The sequence below is a fragment of the Narcine bancroftii genome, chromosome 5 (assembly GCF_036971445.1).
Source record: "Narcine bancroftii isolate sNarBan1 chromosome 5, sNarBan1.hap1, whole genome shotgun sequence".
Lineage (NCBI taxonomy): Eukaryota > Metazoa > Chordata > Chondrichthyes > Torpediniformes > Narcinidae > Narcine > Narcine bancroftii.
Window position 1 is genome coordinate 165842016 of NC_091473.1, and position 22435 is coordinate 165864450.

General features: G+C 42.8%; 1 protein-coding gene across 3 annotated transcripts; it reads left to right on the top strand.

Moving 5' to 3' along the window:
* Nucleotides 1-87: 87 nt before the first annotated feature.
* LOC138764139 (deoxyribonuclease gamma-like) lies at nt 88-22187 on the top strand. Of its 3 annotated transcripts, none has more exons than XM_069939599.1 (9): nt 88-308; nt 4193-4281; nt 7424-7510; nt 7929-8041; nt 9100-9212; nt 12240-12397; nt 17465-17561; nt 20450-20546; nt 20641-20730. In XM_069939599.1, the coding sequence occupies exons 1-8, from the start codon at nt 165-167 to the stop codon at nt 20519-20521; spliced, it is 873 nt and encodes a 290-aa protein (XP_069795700.1). In that variant the 5' UTR covers nt 88-164; the 3' UTR covers nt 20522-20546; nt 20641-20730. The 3 variants fall into 3 exon arrangements, with proteins under 3 accessions (XP_069795700.1, XP_069795701.1, XP_069795698.1); XM_069939600.1 differs by having other exon boundaries at nt 20453-20546; XM_069939597.1 differs by lacking the exon at nt 20450-20546 and having other exon boundaries at nt 90-308; nt 20641-22187.
* The last annotated feature ends 248 nt before the right edge of the window (nt 22188-22435 follow it).

Sequence of the window (22435 nt, forward strand, 5' to 3'; positions counted from 1 at the left end):
AAAATAATTTCTCCATTCCATACTTGCTCTTGGTCACCTCTGCTCATTGGCTGACAAAACTGAAAGAGGAAGAAACGTAAATGCACTGTCACCCTGATTAAATAAGGAGGTTCTCCACATGAAGAGAATATTAACCAGTTGGTGTCTATCCCTGAAAAGTGAAGATGGCAAATCAGTTCCTCATCTGCTGCGCTCTCTTTCTTGCCAGCTTTTATGGGATTAATTCTCTTAAAATTTGTTCCTTTAATGTGAGATCATTTGGAAAATCAAAAGTAGCCAAACAAGGAATCCTGGATCAACTTGTGAAGGTGAGTTAGAGACATTTGCTTAGTGTCTCGGTGTTTTATCAGCATCTTGATAGGATTTAAAACGACATGGTTGTGTAAAATGTTTTGATTTTTGATTGTGACTGAGCCAGATTAAATCACTCTTGTGTTCTTGTGACAGGGCAATTCAGTACACTAGTTCACAAATTTTAAAGCAGATTAAATTTAAAAACAAATTCCAAAGCACGGTTGATCTAATGAATGGAAAAGCATGGTGTGGTCCAATTATTTCTACAGAATGACCATATAAATTTTAGTACAAAAAACAAAGATATATTCCCGTACATTGATGTGATGAGAGTTAAGGTGAAATATGAAAGCAGCTGATTGCTGTAAATTAATTATTACTAATGAACCAAAAAAATACTATTATACCAGTGAATGTTAAGGCTTCAATATCCTTAACAGCTGGTACTCCACTGAGATCAGCTGCTTTTTATTATTATTTACCCCATATTTTACTTTCTTTCTAAAAGGAGCGGCACAGATGGCATAGCGGTTAGCGCAACCCCTTTACAGCTTCAGTGGCCTGCTTTTGAATCCTGAGCTGTCTGTAAGGCGTTTGCACATCCTCCCCATGTCTGCATGGGCTTTCTCCAGGGGGGCCCTGGTTAATTGGGGTGCAAAATGGGTGGCACGGACTCATGGGGCCAAATTGGCCTGTTACAACACTGTATGCATAAATTTAAATTTAAAAAATTTCTTCCTTATTCTCTTGAAGTCTCGTTCTGGCCCATTTCCTGAAGTTCCAATATTTGCTTGGGATCTTGACAAAGTTGCCATTTCTTCAATAGGACATTTCAGAAATGCCTTCCATTGCTGAGAATCACCGTAAAATCCAATCCTGCGCTAGTTTATCCAAAGCCAATCGCTGCCTCACAACTGGTAGCCCAAGATAACAGGTTCTGTTTCAGAATTCGGAGCAGTTTTAACATTTCAATCGTGCAAATGAATCTGCAATCGACTGGAATCCAACCTTCTGTTTGGAATGCGATCAAGTTGTCATACGTGCAGATTCAGTGACACAATTAGAAAAATTGATGGAGTCTGTGGTAAGAACTGCTAAAATAGAAAGCCAGTCTGGAGATATCTTTGTTTGAATGCTTCTCTTACATATTGCCCTTTTGACAAAAAGTCCCTCCTGCAGCATCCCATGAATGTCTCGAAACAACAACAGGAAGAGCAGGAAATCCAAACAGAATGAACAGAGGAGTTGTAATTAAAAATAACCCCACAATGATAACAACTCCAGTGGCAAATGGACAGATTTTGTGGCAATGTTTAACATTCCAGCTTCTGAAGCTGTTTGATTACATTTACATCCACACTGCTCTCGAGTTACACGACTGCGCAGCTTCATTTCTTAAGACTGCACACAAAAAGTTGGTAGGTATGGTGAAATGTCATAATTCACTGGAGAATTAATTCTGTCAATCTGATCGATCTTCATTTTTTTTGTTTTAATTTTTTTTGTGTATGGCAATTTGCTGAAACAAAGTTGAAACCATGGCAGTGAGAGAAGTATGATATCCAGGACCTAAGCCATCAGGTAATTTCCCTTAAACATACATAGCAATGCACCACAAATTGGGTAGTGGCAGGACTGAGAAGAAAATGCATATTAGTGTCTGAGAATTCAATGCTTCAGCAGGTAGTGAAACAAAAATAAAGACAAATAAAACAAAAAAACAAAAAAAATTAAATATTTTTCTAGAAGTTCAATATTAGAAATTGAAGGATTTGAAATTCACTTTTACCAGTTAATGTTCAGTATTGGTTCGAAGTGTTTTACATCATTACATCTTTAACAGTGTTAATACTCAAAATGCTATGACTTGGTCTGGTATCAGAAGCATGCACTCAGCAAGCTCGCATTCTTCAATGTGATTCAAAGATGAGATCTTCATCATCTGTGAAGCTAACAACATCTATTTCCCCCCTCCCCCCACTGCAACTTTTGGATATTGGCATTTAACTTTGCATCTGTCCTTACCTGGTATTATTGTGACATTTGTCTATAAGGGACTGTGAGCTCCATTATCTCCATTCATCTTTTAGCACTGTATTTTTTAGCATATGATCACATATTTTCCAGTTACTAATCTGTGTAAAATCTCAATGGCCAGTGAGAATGCCAAAGGAATTCTCGCACTAATCACCCAAACTCCCATATTCATGTATAGATCTATGTAGATGAAATACATGCCCTGTATGTGTATTGTTCGTCTGCCTGCATGTTTTGCACCGAGGACCAGAGAACGCTGTTTTGTTGGGTTGTGCTTGTACAATCAGATGACAATAAACTTGAACGTAATGAATCAGAAGCATTGTAGATTACAAATATTAACAATTGTGAAAGTTCCATTATCTCAGAGCAACAAAGTTAAATTGACATGTTTAATAATCAATTTAGAAAGATACCGAACTGTTGAATGGCCCACAATTATTATTTCAGTGAAGAGAAATGAGAAGAAACGGAGGTGAAAAACTTGTCTGGCGTTAAAAGAAGCTAATCATAACCTAAAGCAGAAAAACAAATGAAATGAGGGAATGATCACACAAGAAAGATAAATAACAGTGAGAAGAAAATAACAAAAGGGTACAGATCAGGATATTTGAATAAGACTGGGAGGCTGTTTTGAAAAAGGCTGGAGGAAACCAGCCATCAAAATTGAACTCTTGAGCAAGCCTGAGCCACTAGGCCATTTCAGATAGACCAAAAAGTTGAGACGTAAAGGCAAAGAAACTCCGCCAAAACGCATAATCACCTACCTCTCTGAATGTGTGGAGGTGGTCTCCAAGCAGCTTAATCCAACCCCTCTCTGAGAGGGATAATCTCTGCAGCGCAGCCCTCCGCTGATCGATCTGAATTGGCAGCTGCATTAGGCGGCTCTTTGGGAAATTGCTGATGATGCTGTCAGCCTGTGACCCATCTCCCCACTCACCCCCCTCCCTCCAAGTCAGGGGCAGCGGAATCAGTCAGGGCGGGGGGAGCCAGCAGGGCAGCGGGGACCATCGGGGCAGCGGGAGCTGTTAGCGGGGGCTGGCAGGGCAGTGGGGACCATTGAGGCAGTGGGGACCGTTAGGGCAGTGGGAGCAACAGGGACGGTCGAGGCAGCGGAAGCCATCAGGGGATGGCTGGTGTGGGCTGGGACAGCCACACAGGGCTGCTTTGGCCTTTGGGGCCACTCTCTGAGGCTCAAAACGCGACAGAGCAATGGCCATCTTCCCTACCCATATTCCCCCATGCAGCTGGAACCGTTCTGGGAAACACAGAGAGGTTTCAGCTGCATGGGGGATTATGGGTAGGGAAGATGGCCATTGCTCTGCCGCAGATTGATTACGGGTGGCGCTACGGCACCAGTTGCCCCACCTCCGTCAGATCTGTTGGACGCTACGAGGCGCCTCTGGACATGAATGGGACACTGGAGCAGCCTTTTAGGGCTGCTGTTTGAAAGGTAAGTTCCCATTTTTCTATCCACTCCGGGTAGCCGGTCTCAAGGCGGAGGCCCAACATAAAATGGCCTACTGAAACATGCGATGTCAGTGTCAGCTCTCTCCTTTTGCATTCTGCAGTAGTTTCTAAACAGTGTTCTTCATTTTAATGGATTGGTGTTGACAGATTAAAATATTTCCTGAAAGGTACAGTTTGTTCCAAATTTTATTTGCTAGAATGTCCCAAGGAACATCTTCCGCACATGAATGCAGAAAACAATTTTGCCATGTCTGAAACTCTGTCCTTTCCTTATGCAAAAAGTTAGGTTTACAAATATTTAAGACAACAACGTTACAATCGTTCCATTTTATGCTCCACACTCCTTTTAGAATATAACAGTCACTTGGGAAATTCCTATAATTTTCTACAGATAATCTCTCGTTGTGATCTGATGTTGATGATGGAAATCAAGGATGCAAGCAATCAAGCCTTTCCTGCACTAATGAGAAGCCTGAATAAGTAAGACCAAGGAGGGGCTTTTACCATTAAACTATGCAGATCTACACATGGTTTCACCTTTCCATTTAAACATGACCTTGCAGTAATTTCTAGGTGTGCGTTGAATATACTGGGGCAATCAACAGGACGCATAGCACTGGAGTCCTTGATAGAATAACCATCTTTTAGTTGGAAAAACACAGAAATGCTGGAGGGACTCAGCTGGTCTTGCAGCGTCCACAGGAGGTAAAGATGTTACCGATGATTCGGGCCTGAGCCCGTTCTCAAGGTGTGAGCAGAAAGCAGGCAAGGGGATTTTATTAAAAAGCTGGTGAAAAGGGAAGAATGGGAGGGGGAGAAGTACAGACTAATAGACAAATTGTGTTAATTGGATATGATAAGAGGACAGGAGGAGAGAACTGATAGGGGGAGGGGGTAAACTTTGGCTTTGGGAAGGGAGACAGAGGGAAAAAAGAGAGACGTAGAGGAGAGGACATGAGGAAACGATGTGGGGCTAATGGAAAGTGGAATTTGATGTTAGTGCCATCCAGTTGGAGGGTGCCCAGATGGAATATGAGGAGTTGTTCCTCCAATTTGTGATTGGCCTCAGGGTGGCAGTGAATGAGATCACACACTGCCAGACTGGGACCATTGGTTTGTGTTAGGCCCCCCCCCTCTACCCCATATCTTTCCTCTCCTCCTCCCATTCTTCCCTTTTCACCAGCTTTTTAATAGAAGCCCCTTGCATGCTTTCCGCGCACACCTTGAGGAAGAGCTCAGGCCTGAATCATTGGTAACATCTTTACCTCCTGTGGACGCTGCGAGACCGGCTGTGTTTATACTACGATTACACCTGCAGTTTTTCGTGTTTTACTCCATGTTTTAGACAGAGCAGATCTGATTGACCAACCTATAAGTAGGTGGGCCAAACCTGATGAGGAAATACTGGAAGTAAAACATGAGCTAACAAGTATTAATTACCCAGCAAAGAAATTATGGATTTTCACAGAGAGAGTTGTGAGAATGCAGGAAACTCCATCTTGCTAGCAGTTTCTAGCTGATGGTTCGACCACTGTCAGGGGTCACGGATTCCAATAGTGGAGTGCAAAGTTACAGCAATTCATCTGCCTTCATAGAAAGGAAATTATCCAGAACTCCAGAACAGAGTCTAACCTGGGTCAAGAACCGCATCCCCGATCATTGAAATGGAGAGGAGTTCCTGCACGGGATAAAGGTTAGTGTTGGCTTCGATTGAGCTTGTCCTCACCTGCCTGTGGTGGAGGGAAGAGCCAGCTCACGGCACTGCATGAGCCATTGACGACCACATCGACGCATTCTAGTGTGCAGCCGTGGAGTACGTGGACTCTGCACTCACTTCATCAGGTGTGGAATTTAATGGGTCGAGGGCCCGGATACTTCACATCTGGTCCATTAGTTTACTGCTAGCCCTGGCTGAAGCATTGGCCCAGTCTTTATGAATGAAGTTGGTGACCTGATTTTTAAAAAAAAAAACAAAAGCACATATTTTACTTTTATTCATTGTTATATTCTCATCAGTATTTTTAATTAATTGATCGCATCTTCATTTGTTTGTAATTTTGGTTGTTTTTTCTATTTTCTTGATCATTTGGGCCGCACAGTTAGTGCAGAAGTTAGCACAATGCCACTACAGTGACAGAGACACGGACTGAAATCTGTCCAGAACTGTCTGCCAGGACTTTGGACATTCTCCCCATAGGCCGTGTGGGTTTCCTCCGAGAGTTCCAGTTTTCTCTTGCATTTCAAAGATGAACGGGGTGAAAATGTTAGTTGATCACATGGGTTTATTTGGGCAGTGCAGGCTCATGGGCCGGAAGGGCCTGTTACCATGCTGTTCTCATCCGCTTACAGGCCCTTCTGGCCCATGAGCCTGAATTAAAAATAATGATGTTAGTATTTGAAGATTATTTAAGTCCAGGTCCATGGATTGGCCGATGGCGAACAACTGTTCAATTGTGCCCTCAGAGATTTGAGCAATTAGTGCAACAACTGGCCTCAGTGGAGGCCACCTCGTCTGAACCATTTTAAGCACCATCCAATCCATTGGGAATTTTTTTTTATATTGTCGTGTTTATTGTTTATGGATTTACAATTTTTTTTACATCATTTTGGTTTTCAACAGTGTGTAAATGGTTTTGAATAATTCTGAATGTCAGAAAGCATTTGGCATTTAATCCAGTGAGTCGACTCGCATTGATTTGTTCAGCTGCTTCATGGATGGGCTCAGTTCAAGATGCCCTTGACATCGTTGATTTCCTTTTAGATTGTTGAGCCTTTTGCTGCTTACATTTTTACCATTATGGACCTGGATACTTTGCCATAGTAAATCCTGGACATGATTAAAGCAAATGTGACGTTTTTTAAAAGTAGATTATTAATGAGTGTAAATTTTCATCTTTGAAATGCAAGAGGAAACTGGAACTCTCAGAGAAAACCCACACGGCCTACGGTGAGAACGTCCAAAGTCCTGACAGAAAATTAAGGCCACTATTTCTTTCCTTTTTTTAAATCTTTATTTAATCCAAATTAAAAAAAACAAAATAAAATATAGAATACAAGGATACAAAATTTTCCCCCCATATATACCTCCCGTCCCCTGCCTCTCTCCCATCCCCTATAACCCCAAACTACAAAAAAAATACATAAATCAAAGCCATGTTCAATGTCACCAAACAATCATTACATATTTAAACCCATACATTTCATATATGGTCCCCACATATTAACAAAAAAAAGTATACTGATTACGTAAATTATGTTATCTTTTCCAATGGAAAATACTTAATTCAATTTCGTCCTTCCAAGTAATAGCTATACACTTCTTCGCTACAGCTAATGCCAGTCGGATAAATGCAATTTGAAAATTTGTCCAATTTCAATTCACTATTTCTTTCCTTACGTTCCTTTAAACCTGGCCTTAAAGACAAGAACCCAATTTTCATGAATAGTAGGAAACAAAAAAAGTCTTTTCTTTGACAACAGGAATTAGCAAACCATTGGAATTAGAAACTAGGAAGTCTATAACCTGTGCATAATTCCAATTTTAGTTTGTAAATTTAGTTTGTAAATTTACATTATATTGTAAACTCCTAATTACTGGTCTGAGGAGTACTTTTTTCTTCAGTCACGGCAACAGAAACGAATATGAATTTATCATCAGTAAACGTTTGGGAATGAAGGCCTACAAAGAACAATACGCTTTTATTTACAGGTACTCTTTCATTCCAATTAGTTTCTACATTTTGATTGTGCCTATTCTTGTCGGGAATATGAATAATAAATAAAAGAGAGGGTGGATTATATGCTCCAGGGACAAAATACTCTGTGTGCAGAGCACACATCAGTATTTAGCCTGACTTTGTAAACGTTTGATCGCTTTGTGTACTGAAAGTTTCAGAGTTAGATTTACCCTTTGATATTTTCTTTTGAGAAAACTTAGTTCACCTGAAAATTTCTTTATCACTTTGAAAAGCATTAATGTACACTCAATTCAAGAGAGGAATCAAACGTGTATTCAATTTATTATCCAAAGAGCAGTCTTTAAAACTGTTTCTTAGCTAGGTGTTTCATGTGAGCTAATAGTCCATTGAGCACATGATCCTTATTGTACGTTTCGACATCTCTTTTAGACATAAACTATTATCAGTGAAAAAAAGTTGTCAATATCCTGATTCCCCAGTAAACAATGAGGATGTTTTTGCAAGAGAACCATTTGTGGTTTGGTTTTCATCGCGCTACAGTGGTAAGTTTCTTCTTTTCTTTTTTATTTTAGTGATACAGCATGGTAGAAGGTCCTTCCGGCCCATAAAACCCATGCTGTGCCTAACATCGTGTAGACGGCACCAAAATCAGTGGATTAGGTTGGGCAATGTGCATGTATAGCTCTGCCTTGCACCTTCTCCCCATACAAGGCCGCCACTATATCAGTGAGAGAAAACACAGACTTTGCCACCTATGCTCTAAATTTGAGCTTCCTGTGGCCAACCATTTCAACTTCCCAATCATTCTTACACATATATACAAGTCCTTGTCCTCACCCATTGACAGATGAGGAAAAAGATAAACTTGAGAAACAATACATCATATTCCTACAGGACAACCTTAAACCTAATGGGATGAACATTGATTTTTTTTCAGTTTTAGATAAAATTATCTAGTACCTATAGTTCCACTGTTTCCATCTCTTTTTGACCTGCTCCTGTATATTTTACATTCCCCCCTCTCTCTAACTTCTTCACCCCCACCCCCCCACCAAAATCTCTTGCCCAAACTGTCTCCTCTCCACCTCTCACATCTTCTGTCCTACCACCTCTGGGGCCCAACCCCCATTCCCCCCGCCCCTCCCAACGCCTGCCATTTATATGTGTAGTTCACCTTTTTAAAATTTTTATTCTGACCTGAAATGCTGACAGACCATTTTTACCCGCGGATGCTGTCTGACCCGGTTGAGTTTGCTGAAAATGCCAGCATCTACAGCTTTTGTGTTTACCAAAGAAGAAAGAAGCTTGATTAAAGACCTATTGATTGATTTCAAAATTACTCAGATTTGCACACTGGAAAAATTGACAAGATCACCAGTGTGGGAGGAGAAGGTGAGATCATCGGGGCCAGTTCTCATCCACTGTCCCTGTGCACTCACTCCCGAGAAAAAGTCATTTTCATCGGGGGCCAATTTTTCCCACATTCCCAACATAGAGAAAATAGGTTTGGAGGAAGACCCCTCCTGCCAACCAGCTGCATTTAAAATATAGGAGGGGGAGCATCTGTAATAATTCATGTTCTTTTTTTATATTTCTTAAGCTGTAAAAGACTTTGTCGTTATTCCTCTACACTCAATGCCGAGATCCTCTGTCCATGAAATTAATGCATTGTACGATGTTTACAAGATGATGAAGCAATCCTGGAGAGCAAAGGTACACATGGCTGTTTCCAAATAAAATTCTTATGATCATTCCGATTCAGTCATTGAGAAATCAGCACAAACAGGCCTTTCAGCCCACGGAAAATGCACCATCACCCTAACCCTAATATCCTACATTAATCTTAATTTTTATCCACCCCCTCATTCTCATTCACTCTCACCTCAAGGCTTCACCACTTACAAAGTTCAAATTTATTGTCAGAATACTTGCATGACATCACATAAAACCCTTAGATTCTTTTTTTCCTGTGGGCCAGGAATAATTTCTAATTATCAATAACTGTAAACCGTACTCAAAAAAAAAATCTGTATACCAAAGAGAGAACTGTAAGCAAAGAAAGCATTGTAAACACACTGGCTGTGCAATTCAGAGAAAATAAATAATCAGTAAAAAATGATGTGCAAAGTCCTCAATTGAGTGTCATTGAGGAGTCTGATGGTGGAGGGGGAGCAGCTGTTCCTGAACTTGGTGGGGCGAGTCTTGTGGCACCTAGACCTCTTTCCTGATGGCAGCAGCGGAAAACAGGGTGGGTGCTGGGTGGTGTGGGTCCTTGATGATTGTTGTTGCTCTCCGACCGCAGTGTTCCCTGTAGATGTTCTCGATGGTGGGGAGAGTTTTATCTGTGACGTCTTGGATTGTGTCCTTTATCTTTTGTAGGGCTTTCTGCTCACTGGTATTGGTGACCCCATACCAGGCCATGATGCAACCGGTCAGCACGCTTTCCACTACACATCTGTAAATGTTTGGCAAGGTTTCCAATGCCAATCTGAACATCTGCTAACTCTTGAGGAAGTAGAGGCATAGACTTGCTTTCTTCACAATGACATTACTAGCATGTAATAGTCGACCCCTCCCCTTATTTTTGATCCCGCATAGGCCCAGACCACCTACTCACCAGAGTTCCCGACCGGAGACTCTCACCTAGGCCCCCTGTCACCCGCTCACTGGAGCTTCCGATGCTTTGACCGCAGACTCTCGCCTCGGGCCTGGCCACCCGCCCATCTGAGCTCCCAATGCCCCAAATGCTGATTTACCACCTTCCACTATCCCCATGCCCTCAGCCAGCCATCTGCTAATCAAATCTGAAGTTATCTTTTTCTGAAGCATCTTGATGTTGCCTATCATAATTCCCAATTTATTTTCAGGAAGGAAACCTTTTGAAAAAAATTTGTTGTCCGATGTTATTATTGCACAGAAAATGTGCAGGTAGTGGGTAGCTGCCTAATGCAAACTAAAGGCTTTAATGCAGGGGTGTCAAACTCAAATTCACGGAGGGCCAAAATTAAAAACTTGGACTAAGTCGAGGTCCGAACTAAATATTTATTGAAAATTTTCAACAACATCTGCATGTTTTCTCTTCTTTCAACATATGTAATGTTAAACTTTTTCTTATTAAAATAAATGTTTAATAATAGTTTTGGATAAACTCTTTCCAGAAGCATTAACAAATGAGAAATAAAATATTCAATAAATAATATTTCTCTATAGAGGATTTGTCAAATGTTGCTAGTGTGCTGTCGAATAGTAAAATCTGAGGGCTATTGAGAATGTGGGAGAATAACATGATTCCTGAAACAATCAAATGGGTGACTGATTGTGGGCATGAACTCTAGCAGGGTTATTTGCCATGCCCTTTTTCCATTGGTACAGATATCCTTTGATTTACACACTTTTCAAGTTTTATGCCTAATGAGCTTGTATCCAGGTGCAGGACCATTTTTAACCAGGAATATATTTATCACTGTGACATGAAACTATTGGAAGATCGTTTTATCCCGAGATTAAAGTTCATAATCCTTACTCAGGCCTGTGTGCGGGAGGGTGGGGTTTGCGGGCGATCAGGTTGGACAACGACAGTGCGGGGGCATCGGCTCTCACTGCAGGGCGGCATCTCGGTGGATCAGCGGCCCCGTCACCGTGAGTCGCGAGTCGGCCTGCGGCAGGGAGGAGGAGTGGGCAACGGTCCTGGCGAGGTCAGGCCCCCCCTGAGTTTCTGCCGGACCCCCTTTGACCTGCTGAGTTTCTCCCTTCTGGTGTTTTTACGAGAACCACAGACTTTTGCTCATACATTGATGAGGGGGAACAAGGGCCAAACATTGTCAGGTACCTCTCTGCTGGATAAAGGATACGGTTTAACCCGCTGAGTTTCTCCAGTGTTGGGTTTTCACGAGGTAGAGTCAAAGGGCCGAATGGCCTGTTTCTGATCTGTAATGTTCTACGGACCCTGCTCTTCTTTCCGTGCCGGTGTCCCAGGACATTTCCAGGGCAGTCTCCGCGCTCAGGACCGCGCTGGGATCCCAGACAGCGGTGGAGGAGCAGGTGAGCACGGCTAATCCCGATCCAGCCCACGCCACTCCCGAGATTGGCGGGGGGGTTCCACCCTACCTGCCCGACCAGCCTCGCTCTCCACGTGTACTCCGGGCACCCACCGCTGGTCCAGTGGGAAGGCGCAGGGCGGCCGGCAGCCCCATCGCCCGGCGGGGAGCCCCAATCTTCCCTCCGGCGTCCCGACTCCATCTGCAGCTCCAAGAAACGCTGTGCCACTGGGGTTCCGGGCGCTGGGAAGCGGCCTTGTCTTCCTTGACACCGGCCAGGCCGCGCTGCGGTAGGGGGGTGGACGGGGTGACACGACAGCGTGTTTATAAAACCACCCACCACTACTTTTCAAGGACCAGGATTTTTCTCTCTCTCTCTCACCCTGGGACACAGCGGTTACTGTGCATGCGCTATACTGGCGCGGCGGCCAGCAGGCCACCTCTAATACATTTTTGATATGATCTTGCGGGCCAAATATAATTATATTGCGGGCCAAATTTGGCCCACGGGCCAGAGTTTGACATGTGTGCTTTAATGGATACACAAGTAGGACAGCAATCAGTTCTTTTACATTCACCTCAATGCCTGCTAAACATTTGACATTGGACAGTCCCAAAGAAGTGTGTAAAGTTTTGTTTCCTGCCCTTGATATATAAATTGATTGCTATGTCTTGTATTACCACTCCTTTTCGTCTTCAACAGTACTTCATAATTATGGGAGACTTCAATGCAGATTGTGCCTACGTCCGTAGGAAGGACTGGACAAATATCAAACTGCGAAATGACACCAACTTTGTTTGGCTGATTGGAGATGAAATTGATACAACAGTAAAAGAAAGTACACACTGTGCATATGACAGGTGAGAAGTCCAATGATTTTGAAAAGAAGTGAACAGCAAGGGAATTCTTAGCTTGCATGGACATAAGTCAACCTGGATCAAAGCCTGTTGTAATAAAACATGATAATGACCTGGAGAACAACCTACAATGGGCAGTGAAAAGATTCCATTCTTGTTGTTTTTAGCAAAACCAAAGAGAACCATTTAATGTGCGGGGGGGGGGGGGCCTGATCATTCCTCTTCATGTTAAAACAATGGGTTCCGTGCCAGTCTCCTGAGAACCTATGCAAGAACAATAGTTCACATCCTACTATATGCAAAGTGTTTTGAGTACAGAAAACACACCTACTTGGGAGATCATGAGAATACTGCAAACTTTTCTGTACAATCCTTCACAGGAGCTTTTAAAGTGATGTTTAAGAGATGAGGTCAACTAAAATAGGAAATTAGGTCATCTAAAATCAAACTGCAGGTGTCAGAATCTGAAATTAAAAAAAAACAGAAATGGGGTTGACTGACTGAATTCTCCCAGTGCTCCTGTTCAATCGAAACAGATCTTCATCAGCCAATTGACCAAAAGGTGGGCAGGGATCACTTCAAGATACCTCCCCCGCCCCACAAAAGAGCATTCAGGCTCTTGAAGCTCCACATACTATTCTAACTCCAACCATATCCATAGGGCCAAAATTTATTTTTATTATTATATTTGGTGTATCTTACTGTTATGAGTGAGGAAACAGGTTTGGTAGGTCTGAACACAATTTTGATGTAGGGAAGGATTTTATTTACAGAAGGCAACTGATGCAGAACACACACACACACACACACACACACACACACACACACACACACACACACACACACACACACACACACACACACACACACACACACACACACACAATGAACTGGTACATGCAGTGATCAGGGAAAATAACTATAATGCCTCACCACCCCTTGACTCAGTGCAGGCATGGCTCGATGCTACAAGGGACACTAATTAAACACTCCCAACCCCTTTAACAGTGCACATCTTACCAACAGTTTCTCCAGCACCCTTCCACATTTCTAGGCCTGGAATGAAGCAGGGTGGTCCCAAGCTGACAAAGAGAAAGAACAAGGAGCACATGGCACCTTTATAGTGCTGGAGGGACAAGCCCACATCATTTACTGGGGACTAATAGCTTAGTGGTAGGAGGGTTAATCTAATTACAACAGCCAATGGCCCAAGGCCAAGTACAGGCAGACTGGAGAGTGCAGTCCAGGTAATTTACATGGTTCCAACAGCGAGGTGTACACTAATGGGCGGGGTGGAACCAAACTTTGATTGGCAGCTGGTGTGTGCTGTCACATGACAGCCACAACCCTTCTTTGGCTGCAACAAGTACGAATTTTGATACATCTACACATTGCACTTATTTATCTTGCAATAAATTGAAAATTCTGGGACAATCTGAGAAGATTCCAAATATCACAATAGCTGCCTGCCTCCCCAATTGCAGTTCATCTAGGGATAGGTCCTTTAACTAAAGCTGTAATACAATAGGTCTTATTCCAATCTCACCTCCTCTGAGCACTCTGCCCTCCACTCTCTCCGCAGCAATCCCATTTTCACTATCAAACCCGCAGACAAGGGTGGTGCTGTTGTCGTCTGGCACCCTGGCCCGAGGATAGGCAACAACTCTCATACACCTTCCCTTACTGGCCCCCTACAGGACCTCACCACAGAACATCAAGCCACGTCTCCAATACTATCTCTAACCACATCACCTCTGGTCACTTCCCTCCCACCTCATTATTTCCCATCTTCACACACCCCGGTTCTTCCTTCTACCCAAGATAGTCAAACTCAATTATCCAGGTACACCCATTGTTTCCACATGCTCCTGCCCCTCTGAACTAGTATCATCTTTATTTTTGAATATTTTATTTATAATTTTTCAAACTTAAGCTCAGTTATCAGCATTTTCAGTGTCAATACTGACTACAATTTACAATGATCAATTCTATACAAGGTTTTCTGCAGAGTCCCCCACCCCCCCCCCCCCACCAACCCTCAACATTTAACACTTAATTAACCATAGTCACACACAACATTCAAAACACTCACTACAAAAGTATGAATCCTTTATCAGGAGCTTATGGATTTGTCATGACACAGTAGCCAGTGCTCAGGCTGTTTTCTTATCTTGACCTTCCCTGTTTGCGATGAGGTAGACCCCCCCCCCCTTCCGCCTCCTACACCAATTGAGGAATAGACAGGGGAACTAGTATCATCTTAACTTGACCCAATTTTGTCTCCCTGGTCCAATCCCTCCTCACCCTACATTCACGATGCCTCACATGCCCTCCTTCTCTTCAATGACTTCCAATTCCCTGGACCTACGCCCAATCTCTTTAGACCTCCATCTCCCATACGGAAGGTCTCAAAGCCCTTCATTTCTCTCTTGACAAGAGACCTAAACAGTCACCATCTATAACCACCCTCATCCACCTGGCAAAACTTGATCTCACCCTTAATAACTTCTCCTTTGATTCATCCCACTTTCTCCAAATCAAAGGAGAAGCCATGGGTATCCACATGGGTCCCATCTATGCCTGCCAGTTTGTGAGCTTGGTGGAGCAAACCATGCCGTGAGCCTCTGCATCCTCAACACTTCCTCTGCTATGCTGAGGCCTCATGCACCTGTCCTGAACTCGTCACTTTGCTGCTAATTTTCACCCCGACCGCAAATTCACTTGGTCGAACTCCAGCGACCCTCTCCCCTTTCTTGATCTCTCAGTCTCCATCTCAGGAGACAAGCTAACGACAAACTTTTTTTTTACCAACTCACCAACTCTCACAAATAACTCAACTACACTTCTTCGTACCTAGTCCTCATGCAAGGATACTATTCCTTTCCCTCATTTTCTCCATGGTATCAGTTCCCAAGATGAGGTCTTCCAGTCCAGAAAGTATTCCTTCTTCCACAAGCATGGCTTCCCCTTCATCACCATCAACTCAGCTCTTACTTGCATCTCATCCATTTCCCATACATCTGCCCTGGGATCCTCTCCCCCCAGACGCAACAAAAAAAAATAGGATTCCCCTTGTCCTCACCCATCACCCTATCAGTCTCTGCATCTAACACATTATCCTCAATTTCTGCTACCTACAACATGATCCTACCTCCAGACACATCTTTCCTTCTCACCCGCTCTCGATCTTGCGCCCACACCTCCTCACTCACCACCATTTGAGGCCCTAAATAATTCTTCCAAGGGAAGCAACATTTCACTTGTGTATCTGCGGGAGTCATCTACTGCAGCTAATGTTCCCATGGTGACCTTCTCAACATCGAAGGGACTAGAGGAAGACTGGGAGATTGCTTCGCTGAGCACCTTCACTCCGTCCACATCAGTGACTGTGATCTCCCAGTGGCCAACTATTTCAATTCTGCATCCCACTCCCACACTGACATGTCTGCCTCATGCATTGTTATAAATTGGAGGAGCAACACCTAATGTTCCATCAAAGCACTCTCCAGCTGGTAGGCATTAACATCAACTTCTCTGGTTTCTGCTAGCTTACTCCCTGTTCTTCCTCTCTCTAGCCTCCGTCCCTCTGTCTTCTTTCCTCCAGCTCTTCACCCCTTTCTCTTTCCATTCCTGTTTGTTGTTGTTCCCCACCCTCCCCTATCTATCTATTTCCTCTTGCCTGTGGGACTGTGTCCCTCCCCCCACTGAGTTTCTCTGGCATTGTATTTTACTTCCACCATGTTTGGTGTTTTCCTTCATACAGTACGTCACTCCTGCTCTCCAATACATATTGCCCACTTCATTTATAATTCCCAACCCCCCCCACCCCCCCCCCCAGCAACAACCCATAATTTTGGTCTTATTTCCCACTGGCCAAAAAAAGCAACAAAGGTTCTTCAACAAAGTAAAAGACAAGAAGATAGAAATTAACACACTATCTAGAAGGACAAGAATACCAATATAATAATAATTACCGACTTGTCTCTTAGGGGAACCTCAAACTAGAACAGAATCAGCTGTTGTTGAATGAGAACAGAATAAACCCTGAACAGATAACAGCGGTGGAGGGGAGGAACCATCGTACTGCAGAATCTTTGCAATTAGTGTACAAGTAGAAACACTGGATAAACAGTTTCCCTGAAATTGATGAGAAATAAAAATCTGAATGACGTTGAATTTTTACTTCCTCTTCCAAGTGCATCAATTTGCTAAATGCCGATTATTGGCAAATAACTCATGACAGATTCCCAGCTCTTGTCCTTGTAGATGATGTGTAAAATTAACAACAAATATCAAATACATGTAAACAAAACCAAACTAACAAATCAATCTTCAATAATTGATATTCGAAGTTAAAAAGTACATCTTATCATTTAATAAAATCTTAAATAGCATATCTGCACTGAATGATGGCAATAGAGTAAAATCCAAGTCAATAATACATTCAAGGCAGAAGCTGACCAAGTTTTGGATACCAAATGAAATGGGGACTGTATAAGAAGGTAGAGATTTGAACGGTGAAGCAGAGAGTTTAACAAATCGCTGCTACTAGATCTTGTATGTTTAAAATAAGGAAAATGCATGAATGAATGAATTTGTTTTGTGTTCATTTCCGATCAAAATGGCCTCACAGACACATGCAAGCAGACCTCCTTTATTCTCATGTGTGATCAGACAGGTTTTATAGAATGCTTTCACACACAAACAGGATCAGACTCGCAACATGCTTTCATGTGAACAGTTTCACTCTCAGACTAGTTTCACTCACACATTCAGAGTCATTCGGGTGTCTTCCCTGACACCGGCCAGGCCGCGCTGCGGTGGGGGGGTGGACGGGGGGACACGACAGCGTGTTTATAAAACCACCCACCACTACTTTTCATTTCTAATGTGGAATCAGATACATTTCAGAAACATGAACGTGTGATCAAATTCTTTCTGCACTGTGTAATCAACAGTTTCTCATGGGTTTTGGGGCCATCTCCAGCGTGCAATCTGCCATCAGGTGTAACTGCAAGACAGAATGGTTTCTAGCATTCATCCAAGAACTTTTTTTTTAAACTAAAACAGGATTGTACTTCATGGAAGAAAGTTAATAAGAGCAGTCATTCCGGATTCGGTCAAGGTATTTAATTTCAAGGAGGTTTATGGAATGACCGAAAGAGAGGTAATTCCAAATTATTTTTATTCTTGGACATTGCGTCCATTTCTGAGTAACCCAAAACTGGTAAAAATAAGTGTTTAATAATTCTATTTAGAAACTGTACACACTGACTGGATAGAGATTGACTCGGAGGATATATATTCATCCACAAGTCCAATAACCTCAACGCAATGAAATGTTCCAAAGTGCAGTGAAGGGCACAGTCATAGCTAAAGATCATTTTAAAGTAGGTTTTAACGTAAAAGGGAGAAATAAGAAGGTGGAAGGTTTATAGGAGATTCAAACCAGAATAGTGCTTCTGATGGTCAAAGACTTTGGATGGTGAGAGGGAGCAAAGTCTACCCCTATGAGACACAGGAGTAGATGCAAGACAGGAGTTCAGGAGTGGAAGGTGAGGCAATAGGAAGCTTTGAATTATGAGAATAGGAACCATGTGATTTCTGCCAGTGGGGTTAGAACAGGATAGCATGATGGCGATGAAACTTGGGATGATAACAAGGAGAGACACACATGAATAAAGACTTCAATGGCAGTTGCAATGATAAAGGTGTAGATGGTATTAGATGATGCAGCGTTTGAGGCTCAGCTCAGCTCAGATAATTAGGACACCAAACCTTAGTAATTGATCAGAAAGCAGGATGGAGACATGGAGAAATTCACCAGTTTTTTTTTTGACGTAATAACTGAACAGAGGACTGATTCGAAGAAAGTGCTTCGTCGTCCATTGTAATGGTGACCAGGTATTGGGAAGGGTTGTGGCTGTCATGTGACAGCACTGCCCCAACCTAGTTAGAGGACACACCAGCTGCCAATCAAAGTTTGGTTCCACCCCACCCATTAGTGTACACCTTGCTGTTGGAACCATGTAAATTACCTGGACTGCACTCTCCAGTCTGCCTGTATTTGACCTTGGCCAAATGAAATTATGCAACCATTGGCTGTTGTAATTAGATTAACCCTCCTGCCACTGAGCTATTGGCCCCCAATGAGAGTAGGAAATTGTCTTTGAGTTCTTGCAGGATAAATAAAAACCAGTTCTATTACGAGGAATGATGATACAAAGTATACAAAGTAGATTGGAGGTAGCTTGCTTGAAGTAACAATACAAGACTGGGTGGAGCAGCCAGGGAGGGGAACCATAAAAGAAAAATATCATGGGTGTTGCAGTAAAGGATACAGTGTTCAAATGTGAAAATCAGGAATAATGGAGGGACATCACCGGCATGAATGATTTTCGTTGTCCAAGACAATGGGAGGGTTGGTCCCTAAATTTCAGGAAGTTATGAGAGAGAATGAGCCAGGGAGGAATGAAGGAGCTTGGTTAAGCTTCATTCCAATTTAGAGATCAGGGTCTGAGAATGGAAAAGCCTGCATCAATATCGTACATTCAAATCACTGGATTGTGCCAACCTATTTTCTGAACGAATCTTTACTTTTACTTGTTATTTGAGCAAATGTAGAAACTGTACTTTTAGAGCAAGTTCTCACAAGCAGAAACTGGTATTGGAGAGACTGTGAGGGTAAAGGAAGTAGGTGGTAAAGGATAACGGAGGACTTAAACAATGAAAATCACACCACTTTGGTGTGGTCAAATGACTGCTGGCACCACCCACAGGTGTTGGAGAAACTCAGCAGGTCACGCAGCATCTAGAGGAAGTAAAGGGTAACCAATGTATCAGGTCAGAACCAATTCACCAAGGTGTGAGCGTAAAGCAGATAGGTGCCTGAATAAAAAGGTGGGGGGGGGGTGTGGAGAGAAGAGGAGCTCATTAAAGGGGCAAGGGGAGTACAGGCTAATCAGTAATAGGTCATGGGTGGATACAAGGGGGAGGGTAGAAGAGAAAGCAGCTGAGGTGATAGAAGGAGGAGATAGCACTGTATGGGGATGGAAGGGAAGGAGATGGGGAGCTGGCGGAAGATAGGGAGACATTCAGGATCATGGTTGATGGTAGTGCAAATCATAACTATATGATAATGTTAGCCATTTGATTATGTTTATAGGCAGATTAAACTTCTATTGCATAATTTCATTTTGAAAGTCCAAGTAATTTACAGTTTTGATGTAGCGAACGATTTTATTTACAGAAGGCAAGTGTGGGAAATGGCAACTGATGCAGAACACACACACACACACACACACACACACACACACACACACACACACACACACAATGAACTGGTACATACAGTGATCAGGGAAAAATAACTATAATGCCTCACCACCCCTTGACTCAGTGCAGGCATGGCTCGATGCGACAAGGGACACTAATCAAACACTCCCAACTCCTTTAACAGAGCACATCTTACCAACAGTTTCTTCAGCACCCTTCCACATTTTTAGGCCTGGAGTGAAGCAGGGTGGTCCCAAGCTGGTGAAGAAAGAGAACAAGGAGCATAGTGCTGGAGGGACAAGCCTACATCATTTACTGGGGGCTAATAGCTCAGTGGCAGAAGGGTTAATCTAATTACAACAGCCAATGGCCCAAGGCCAAGTACAGGCAGACTGGAGAGTGCAGTCCAGGTAATTTACATGGTTCCAACAGCAAAGTATACACTAATGGGTGGGGCGGAACCAAACTTTGATTGGCAGCTGGTGTGTCCTCCAACTAGGTTGGGGCAGTGCTGTCACATGACAGCCACAACCCTTCCCAATTCAGGCACTAAAGGAAAGCATGTTTGTTTTTCCCTGCGATGTTTTCCACAAAACATCAACACTCGCACATGAATAATAGCCAGTCCAGTGAGTATGTGACAATTTCCTCTCATCTGTCAAATCCAGTCTGTCTCCCCACCCCCTCCACCCCCAAGGGAAACTAATGTTTCCATAAAGGATTTTTAATTCCTCACCGTGAGCGATTGACTAGTTTGCACTTTCCATCTCCATCGAATAGCAGGATTGGGATCTGTATGTAGGACTCTGGGTAAAATCCATCCCATTTCTTCCAAAGTGCGCCTCAATTTGAACAAACTCACTTGCGCCAATACAATGTGAGTCAAAATTATTACACAAATTCAAATATTGAACGTGTCTCCAACAGAATAAACCCAAAACTGACAATGTCTTTCTTCTCTAATTTGTTAGGCGCTGAACATAAGTGACCACTTCCCCGTGGAATTTGATCTGCGGAGATCCCATGGCTTTTTTAGCTGGTTGAAGACCCACAAAGGTTTGAGAGGGTAGAAAATGACTCAGATAATGGCTCCCTCAACTTCTCTCTGGAATGAGAGCATTTTGCTTCTATTGTCAATTGTAAGCTTCACCATAATTCATTATTTGCTTTACCAGCAAGTTATATTAGGAGTTCCAGATTTTATTACAAGTACTGCATAAAATGTGTACAAATCAAAGGAGCCTTTCAGAGCTGATGCCAGAGAAGCTATTTCTTTCCAATCAACACCCTCATCATCTCAAAGATTGATTGCTTTGGTGAATATTTGGCTGCTGTGCTTCAACATTACAACAGGGACAACATGTTAAAAATGCTTAACTGAATGTGAAGCTTTTTTTAAATGTAGCCTCGCGTAGGGGGTGCATCCTGAGGTCATGAAAGGGGCGGTATAAATACAAACCTTTTTTTTCCAATATTCCCTTGATAAACTTCAATGCAGAATTATGAGCCCAATAACTTGCTGCATCTTAGAAAACTATTATCCCTTAATTAATTTCACAAACTCCCCCTCCCCCCTACCACCCCCCAATCCCTTGCAAGAGCAGTTTGGAAATTTCTTTATCAAGATCTTTATTACTTCAAAGCTTAACCTATTGTTATCTCAGTAGTGGCATGTCCTAACATCGATCTCTGGAGTGGTGTCCAACCTCTCATCAATCCACTGCGCCAGTGGAAGGCTGCCTTTCAGTTAATCAAGCCCCAGTACAAATGGAGCAGTATTCAGGCATCCAAACATGTTGGGGCTCAACAGGGAGAACTGTTAGCAACTTCAACTCTCATCTCATTTGCATGACAACAATTCACTGCTTATCCAGAACAGATGGGAAGCAAATTGTGCGAGAGGAAATCAGGCCAAAATGGAGAACTTTTCTGCCGTGCCCTCTCAAAGCTTCATCTCAATCTCAATTCGCAGGACAGGATGCCATTTTTAACTAATATACAAAGGAATCTCTGGGTAACCCACATAATAGAGATCATTTTCAGTTACAGAATAAATTAGATAAAGGGTCTGAATGATGTTAAATTTTAAAAATGTAAACCTGCACCACAGTTACAAGCCCTCTGGCCTTGAGCCAGTACCGCCAAAATGCTCCAAAAATCCAACAACCCCGGACAATTTTGAAAGGTGGGAGGAAACTGGAGCACCCAGGAACCCTCCCCTGCCTCCCCCCCCCCCCCCCCACCACACACATGCAGCAAGCATACAAACTCCTTTGCAGACAGCGCCGTTCAAACTCGAGTCGCCGATGCTGCACTAGCCACTACATTAACCGTGCCAATGCAGTGAACTGGAATTCACTGTCTGTGTATTGTTCAGACAGCTGGCTCCTCCCTTAGCTCCCCTCTCACCTACCCCAGTATAAACCCTGGTTTTCCTGCCTGACCTCAGATTCACCCGAGGATTATTGTATCTACCGGCCATTGATTGTAAGCTATTAAAAGCTTGTTTGTGATCCTCTCAAGTCTCTGAGTGCATTACAGCCGCCCAACACAAAATGGCTGAAATTCTGCAAAAGCTGTAGCAGTGGGTGCTTCATAACATACATTCGATGCTCTCACATTTGAATAAGAACATAATTATGAAAAATATCAAGCATCATTGCTGGCTATGGATAAAGATTTTTTATGGTTATTATTTGGTAAAACACAATCTGCTGAGGAACTGAGTGGATCAAACAGCATCAGAAGGAGAAAAAGAATCTGAAC